Raw genomic sequence first — 8,986 nt, forward strand, 5'->3', positions numbered from 1 at the left:
CACCACTAAGGTGGTGAGTGGAGAGTCGACGTTGGCTGATGCACCCCAGGCTGCTGCCTGGCTCGAAAATGAAAAGTCGAGAAATCCAGTCAATACTGTAGAAGCCGGCCAATGTGTGTAACGTAGACTAAACTGGCCTTTTTTTACCAGATGTTGCCCAACTGAACACTTGCCCTGAGGGCGACAGCTGCCATGGGGGAAAGCAGAGTAAGCTGTGTGTCACGGTAACTGCTGTTCGTAAATATGGACACTAGTGACAAGCGATTACCCCTGTAATTGGAAAAGGCAAGAAGCCACGTTTTTCATTCAAGGGGTCTCGGCAGCTCAAGATTTAATTACACATCCCATCAGAAGGCATGGATCTCCCGCAACATCTTCTGTAGTTGGCTTCGAGCCTTCGATGCGGACATGAAGCCTTAAGGCCGTAAGGTCTGCCTCTTACTTGACAACCGTACAGATCATCGTGTCGAATACTTGGAGCTCACCACTGTGGAGATACAGTTCCTGCCAACGAATTGTACATCGTTGATTCAGCTGGTCGACCAGGGCATCGTCATTGGTGTCAAATGTGCGCGCAGTTGATGACTCATTGACAAGCTTTTGCTTGACGTTCGACTGAGGCACCAAACGAAGGTGGGTGTATTTCAAGAGATGAAAATTATTTCTGCATCGTGGGGTGGGGTGGGGGGTGTCACCGAGAGCATAGCGAGTGCGGAAGAAGCCAGGGAAGCTCCTTGCAAGCCTGGAGAAGATACTGGCCAGGGCTCCCTTCTGGGAGCATGCCAGTGCCTTTGCGCAGATGGAGCCATTACAGAGGGACTGGAAGGTCTCTTGTATGAGCACTCCACCGTAGTGGCGACCGAAGAGGTCATTGACGAATCCATTGTGAGGAGGGCCCTCGAAAGTTCTCATACCGAAGACGACGAGGAAGCTGACACACGGCGGAAGACCTGTGAGGTTTCAAGTACCCGCGACATGCCCGATGCGATAGACATCCTATTGGTGCTGCACAGTTCATCATGAACATCAGGATGCCATCGAAGCCCAGTGGACGTTCGAGCGCCGTGTGACACAGCGCTAGTGACGAATCACGTGCAAACTAAGCTTACAACTTCTTCAACCGAAAATAAACGTGGTTTAGGTGTCTGCTTACATGGGTGTACCCCGTTTGAAACCATTAAAAATAATATTTCAAAAATAAATGCGCAAGTACCCACTGTTAAAAATATTATCTCCCAGAATATACGCTTAAAAATAAACGCACAAAAATAATCGCCGAAATATCCCCGTTTAAATATAAACGCTAAGGAATCCACGATTAAGAATATATCATTAAAAATAAATCGTTTCAGAATCCCCCCAAATCCACCCTACAGTTGCTAGAGTCATGTGGTATGGCCCAAATCAAGGTGAACTGCAAGCAAGGGGCTTAACCTAACCTCACAGGACCAAACTAGCCTAAACTATCCCAGACTAACCGAAACCAAACTCATCTAACCCAACAAAACATGATATAACCAGGCGTAAATTGAAATCAATCCGCCTCCATGCTAGATGTAGAGGGAATTTTGAAACAGTTTATTTTTAATGGTGGATTATTAAACGGTGATCTCTAAGTGGGGATAGTAAGTGGTTTATTTTAGGAGATATATTTTTAACCGTGTATTTTTGAAGCAGATTATTCTTGAATGTTTTATTCTTAAACGTTTATTCTTAATGGTGGATTTCGGGGACCCCCCCGCTTACATATCGTCTATGTCTGTGCACGCTAGGTGGTTACGCAACGAAATTTCAATATAATGAAGTAAATCGCGGATTTAAGCGACTTTGTTATATCGAGGTTTGACTGAGACAGGCACACGTGTACATTCTGTGACAGCGCTGTTTGACACCCGGAGTGCATGCTGTTCACAGTACGAGATTGTGCACGGAGCTGCCAGCAGACGACGTCCTGCATTCTTGCTTCACCTGGTTCACTCTGCACCAAATGATTCAGTGGACCTACTTGCGCCCCGGGCAGTTCGATTCCCAAGAATTATTGTGGATACCCCATGCTATTTGTAGCCGTTTCCTGAGGTCCCGATCTACACGGGGTCAAAGTTTATGAGGAACACAAAAAAACAGTACTACGTACAGTAATAAAAACTGCAGAAAGAAATGGCTTTTGGCATATCGTTTATGCCTCTTATTCTGTGCCATAAACCTCTGCCCAGCTGGATTCCTGCCTTCGTAGTACCGCTTTTGTGTTCCCGTAAACTTGAACCCTGGGTAGATTGGGAGCGGCTCAGTTTTTCTTTCTTTCTGTCCAGTAGGAGTTCAGGAAATACCTACTGATAGCGCAGGTCATCCCCAGTACTTTCTGGCAACCAAACTGCCAGGGCTCGAGCAGGACCATTGGATCATTTGGTGTGAGCTGGGAAACTCTGGGTTGTTTCCTCAGAAAAGATTTTGGGGTTCATTTATAAAAGTTTCATCCGATACACCTGAATTTGCGGGTCTCCTTGTCAGAATAAAACCAGCGGTTACTTTCATATGTGATGCTCCGCTATGCAGATCAAGAAGTAGAGACGTTTGATGTCAGTCAACTGGATCTGAGTGTGCTCCAGGACATAGAGGCTGATAGCTTTTGGTGCATGAGCAAGCTGCTGGATGGAATTCAAGATAACTACACCTTCGCCCAGCCTGGCATCCAGAGCAAAGTGAACATGCTCAAGGAACTCATTCAGAGGATAGACTGTGAGTAGGCCAATTAGTGATTGCTGTGTGTGCCTGTAACTAAATACTGACAGGCAGTTATGCATTGGAGAGTTTTTCTAACAAGTTTGATTACTGTGATGCCTGGAAACAAGAGCCAACCTCGACCTTTACAAAATTTCGGAATTCCATCCGAATTTTCTTCCACTGCCATCAGTTTGTGAGGTACTTTATTGCGCTGATGGTGACTACTGGGCTCACCCACGAATATGGAAATGTCAAAATGATTGTCTGTTATCATGGACGAAAGTGGTCTCTTTGCGTAGATGCGTTCATGCTTTGTGGTGGAGTAACCTTCAAGGGAGGACATGACAGTCAAGTGCATGGGCATCATTAAGAGATTATTGGTTGGTAGGGAAAGAAAATTATCCCACAACTCCACGTGAAACTTTCAACAATGAAGCAACATTGTTATGGACTGCAGACATTTTTTAGTTGTCCCCTTAACTGAGCATGAAAAAAAAAAAAACGAGCAGCAGGAATTTATTAAAGGGACTATGAAATTTCCCGAACCCCCATACTTTTTTTCGATGGAAACTGTTCTTCCCGCAGAGAAACTAATATGCCACAAATTTTTCAGGACGAAATCACTCCACTCTGCGAGGAGCGCGCGCTGGAAATGTCTCTTCCGCGTTCCTCCTCTCCCGCGCATATTTCCCTGCCGATGGTGTAACTGTACGGACCGCACTTCTGTTCCTTGTTACGTCAACGGTGTTGCACAATGGCAAGTAATGCCGCGAGCTCGCACTGTGGCTGCCGCCACTGCCGGTCACGCGAAAGCTGCCGTCATGGAGATTTCCACTCCCGATGAACGCATACGCGGGATCCTACGGCGCATGCTCCTGGCGGGATTCCTCGGCTCGGCAACACGTCACGATGACGTGTTGCTGAGCCGGCCGTGGTCGCGTCAAGTTGCCCGTTGTGTCTCCGCTCGGCAGCTCGCCGCGGCGCTAGCTGTCCTCCCTTCGCCGCTCCGTTTAAATTCGCTCCCGAGAAATCTGCTCGCGCGTCGAAAGTAAAATTTCGGTTCTAGACTCAGAAAAATGTCTTCTTTCGAACGAAACGAAGTAAAAAATCGTTTCATAGTCCCTTTAAAGTTCAAAAATTCATAAACTCGTAAGCAGTTCATATTTCATAAATTTTATGACTCATGCTTTATTTTGTGCGAAAATTGCAAATTTTATGACCTGGTGCAGTTACCAATGTCTCAGCTGGCAGGAACTTCTCAGCTGCACAAAGCAGGCAACTATCAAAGAATCGGTGCAAGACGTGCTCACTAACCTCAGAATTCAAACATCGTTACTATCATGGAGATAGAGTGTCTCCGTTGCCACATTGGCAGACTTTAGCATAGTCTCAGTAATGTCACTGCAGCACATTTGGAAGAGGTTCTACCAAGATATGAATGTAATGGCAGGGCTAGCCCAGCAAGACCAATGTCAGACATGGTGTCAGCAGTACAAAGTCTCTCTCTAAGCTGTTTCTGACAGAAATATTTGACCAGCATTTGTACGTGAAAGACAAGTAAAGGCCTCATTCAAGAGGACACAGGCGCACATACTTTCTCTCTCGCGCGCGTTCACTTCGCTTTCACATTCACGTACAGATGAACAGACTGAACTTGACTAGTTTTCGGCGGAAACGGAACAGTTTTCAGCATAATTTGTGCACGACTGAACCTTTCCAGCTCCATTGCACGACCACCTGCAGAGGCACTGTGTGGAGTTCCTACAGTTCACCTTCCGCTGGATGAACAACCTGCTGATGCGCGAGCTGCCACTGCGTTGTACCATCCGCCTTTGGGACACCTATCTGGCTGAGCCCGAGGGTTTCTCTACGTTTCATCTCTATGTCTGTGCTGCCTTTCTCTGCCACTTTTCTGAAAGGCTTCTGCAAGAGAGGGACTTTCAGGTAATTTTCTGCAGAATACTTAAAAAAATGAATTTTTTCGGAATGAAGTATTCCTGGCCACTAAATTTCGAGTATTCAGCATGCTACGTTTTGTGGCTTCATGGGTTTGCTTCGCAGTGAGCCCAGAGTTACACGTACCACATTTTATGAAATGTGGCATTAAGGCATTAAAAAAATGCAAAATGCAAATGCAAAAAATGGCATTAAGCATGCTTGTGCTGCAGGGTGGTTCAGGTGCGTATTAGTAACCTTCGCAACCAGATGTGAAAATAAAGTTTGTGACTACAGCACAGTTTTTCAAGTGCTCAGTCATGATCGGAATTTTTGCATTGTTTTTAAAATTAGCAAATTTTTAAAAAAGGTTTTACAGTAGTTAGACACTCGTGTGGTTAGACACTGTGGGGTTGGGGAAGGTGTGTAAAAATTTGATTTTATGAGAGAATCTGTAAACAGGGTAAAAAGTGGTGATGTGTTGTGTAAGAGCAGGTTTTCTGGTGGAAAAATAAGGAAAAAAACCCGACTGGCAGATGGCAAGAGGCACTTCTGTGAGCATATTTACCTGTGTCTGCACGAGTAGACCCTCGTGTTTTTGGGTGGTATGCTTTTCCCCAATTCGGGGGATTGGGGATTGTAGCACACTACGAGCGACACGCGACAAATTCTATGGCGGTGCCACCACTTGAGCGACAAGGAAGCTCTGTTTCAGCTACAAAATCTTGCATCTGCTTCCCGTAGATATTTGTTGCTTGTCACCAGTGAATGATAAAGCATAGAGATGTGGGGGGCAACAGTGTTGCAACATGTCAAGTCAACTTTATTACAACGAAATTTGGAGCTTGAAGGTGGAAAGCAGCCATTGAATCGATGGTTATTGCGTGTGACTAAAATCTATTGCACATTGTGTGGAAACGGATAGAACTGCTGCACCACAACAGACACACATATCATAACAAACTTATGGTAGTGTAAATTTCTCTATTTATTTTCCTGCGGCAGTTCGATAGAAATTTCATGATATTTCACACAGGTATGCCGCATAATCATGTCTGTAATGTCTCCTGACCTTTAGGGTATCGTGAATAAATAAATAAATAAATAAATTGAAAGTGCAAATTTTTCGCAGTAGTTCGCAGTAAAAACAGGTTTTGCATACCATGATAATGCCCCGGGTTTTCCGCGATTCCGCGAAATCTGGAATTCATCGCGGAATCCTTCGTCGGGCACGGAATTTCAAGGATTCCCTTACTTTTACAGGTTTGCGGATATTCTAGTTATCGAATTCGAATCAACTATCAGCCACTCAAAGTGTTTTATGCGCGAATCGAATACCCAATATTCGGATTTCCGAATATCCGACCGTTCGCAAAATACGAACAGCACCGCCCGAAAGTGGGCTTCACCTGAAGCTTCCCTGCACGAGGTGAAGCCTGCTTTACGAAACTGTCTGTGCTGCAGGACCAACACGGACAGATTGTAGTTTAGCTTAAGATAACATTAGCCCAAGTTTATAGGGTGTTGGATATGAGGAGAGAAGTAGAAAATAGACTTAGATATTAGGTACAGTAGTAGATACAAGTACAGTAGTAGATAGTTTGTACTAGTAGTAACGTAGTGATAATTAGTGATGAATGATCACTAATGATGATAGAAGCGTATACGAAGAGGGGAGTCAAGTCCTGTAGATCACATAAACAAAATACAGAAACCGACACTGAAGATTTTAGTTTAAGTTTAATTTGTACAAGCTTTCGCGTGGAGGTCCACGCTTCCTCAGGTACCCAGGTACCTGAGGTAATGATGATAGTGATAATTGGTGATAATGCGTTAGCATTAGAACCCCAAAGTTGGAAAATTGTGACCTTCTGTCTGTCGGATGGGTGTGTGAAGCCTCGAGTTGAGACATAGGGTGCTAGATATGAGAAGAGAAATAGACAGTAGGTTTAGATAAGCAGGTACAGTTGCAGATTGTAGTAATGTAGTGATAATTGGTGATGAATGATGAGTAGTGATGATAGTGCCTAGTGATAGTGACTAGTTGTAATTAGTGATTAGTGGTTAAAAAAATGGAAGAGAATATGTCTAATGCTAGCACATTTCTGCCACGTTAATTACATTAATGTCATTCAATTTTGTTTTTGTTTCTTTGCTATTGTTCTCACAGAGTGTCTTCCTTTTGCAGGGCCTCATGCTGATGCTTCAGAACCTGCCAACTAGCGACTGGGGCGACGAACATGTGACACTGTTAGTGGCAGAGGCATACCGGCTCAAGTACACGTTTGCAGACGCTCCCAACCACCTACAGATACACAAGTGACTTCCCTTACCGGCACGTGGTGAAGAATGTGCATGTGTGCGCTGACCTCACTTTTGGACAATTCTGGCAGCACAATAAACGTGGGGTGGCACTCGAACCGGTTCGTCCCAGCACCCCTGCTGGGGAGGTGTTAAGTGTGTACTACAATGTTGTTCAGTCAGAGTGGAGCGTTAGTAATTTAAATATACTGCCGCAACAAGATCTTACGATAAATTGGAAGATACGATCATTTTGGGTACTATGTTGTTCAGTTACGGCATCGGTAATAACATTTCCACGTCGTGGGAGAGCGTTTCTTCGGGGCCCCTTTTGTTCAGCTTCGTAGGTCATTCTGTAAGATACTAGAAAGCCAAAGAAAATACGGTCTCGAGCATATCCCCGCTGCCCGACAAAATTGTACGTCGTAAATTGGCTGGCAAACATCCGTTAGTTCTGTGTAAGGCTGTGCGCAAAATATTTCCCGATAAATTGACCGAGCCGTGACAATTTTTGCCGCGCGTACTCGTTAGCGTAAGGCCACTGATGCTGTCATTGGTGATCTGCAGATGTCACGGTGCCACTGTTGTGCTGCCCTCTTTAGGTATCTCGGTGCAGTTGGTGTGAGAAGAAATGTCGTTTCTCTGCCAGCAAACTTCCCTTGCTGTATATTTTTGTATATTAAGAGAAGTCCTAGGCCTCAGAGTGTGTGTGTGTGTGTGTGGATTAAAATAGGTGCCGTCTGTGATTTAGAAAACAACATGGACTGCTCAAGAAATACAGTGCCTCATTTTCTCTGCTGCCCACTGGGGACAAGACGACCAATTGGATTGGGGAATCTGTTTCTTCTAGGTGTAAGCTTTAACGTATATGTAGTAAAAGCAAGTTTTTAAACTTTGCAGAGATTTGTACGAGACTTTTAACATCTTTGTGTATACTTGTGGATTACACTGAGTGGATTGTGTGTAACTGTACATACGGATTTTAATGAAGTTATGGAGTACCACACTGAAGATCTTCACTGCGCTTTGTGTGTTGTTTACTAAAATTATATTTCTTTCAGCTTACATAGTTACGTGCCATCCCAAGGTGTCACAGTTCTGATGCAGCAGAGCTACTGACTTCTGCATCGGTCTTTCAAATGTGTTTGCACACACGCCAACAAAGTGACACTAAAGGCAATGGAGTAACGTGAAGTGTAATGGGTCGAAGGGTTCACTAAAAATTGTTCTTTTAGATCAGGCTCAGTATGAGATTGGTGCAAACTGTACAAGTAGAGCCTCGTGTCTTAGGGTTAAGCCCAGTAAGTCTGGTTTGGCCTCTTAACTACATCGAATTTTACCCAGGTTTTGGGGTAAACCCCCACCCCGAGAAACGAACCTGTCAAAGCACAAACCCTGCCACCTACACAGTTACAGGTGAACACTACACACTTCGTGTTTTCGGATTTCATGTATTGTAAAAGTTGTAGGATGAGAATAGTGTTTTATTTTAGGAACTGTAAAATAGGGTAAAATCGAGATATATCATGGGTATGTGTTGGATGAAAAAGCAAATTTTTGGGTAGAAATTAAGTAGTATACATAGCATGTCGCATTTCAGACCAACACAAAATGCCAAGGCTCATTTTCAGGGTTTTTTGGGATTTACTATAAGTAACAATATCACAAACCCAGGTTTAATGCCAACACACGTTTTCTTTTTCCCACCCAGAAATCTCCTCCTTCGCATTGCATCGTCAGATTTTACCGTTTCACAGTTTCTAACATTTTTACTCCCATTCTTGAAAAAAGAAAACATATGAAAAAAGAAAGGACATAGTACATATAATTTGCTATTTTTTCTGTCCTTAACACTTTGTGGATTCATATAGTGGTACGTTTGGAAAAGATTTTGTGAGGTCTTAAAATAAGCACTGAGGTGACTCCAAAAATTGGGATGGAGGAGGTTGCAAGGTGCCGGGAAAATATCTGGCTGCAGTGGTTCAGAATGTTGTGGAATTATTGGTGTGGTGTGGAATGTAAATTTGTG

The 8,986-nt window shown here is 44.0% G+C and overlaps 1 protein-coding gene across 2 annotated transcripts in view; it reads left to right on the forward strand.

Annotated features, from left to right (window-relative positions):
- The window catches only part of LOC135400319 (TBC1 domain family member 22B-like), a 24,472-nt gene extending 16,496 nt beyond the window's left edge, over positions 1–7,976 (forward strand). For both annotated transcript variants that reach the window (XM_064632148.1, XM_064632149.1), the window contains exons 10-12: positions 2,554–2,736; positions 4,442–4,665; positions 6,845–7,976. In XM_064632148.1, coding sequence (XP_064488218.1) covers positions 2,554–2,736; positions 4,442–4,665; positions 6,845–6,979 — 542 coding nt within the window. In that variant the 3' untranslated portion in view covers positions 6,980–7,976. The remainder of the gene's footprint in view (positions 1–2,553; positions 2,737–4,441; positions 4,666–6,844) is intronic.
- The last annotated feature ends 1,010 nt before the right edge of the window (positions 7,977–8,986 follow it).

The sequence above is a fragment of the Ornithodoros turicata genome, chromosome 7 (genome assembly GCF_037126465.1).
Source record: "Ornithodoros turicata isolate Travis chromosome 7, ASM3712646v1, whole genome shotgun sequence".
Classification (NCBI taxonomy): Eukaryota; Metazoa; Arthropoda; class Arachnida; order Ixodida; family Argasidae; genus Ornithodoros; species Ornithodoros turicata.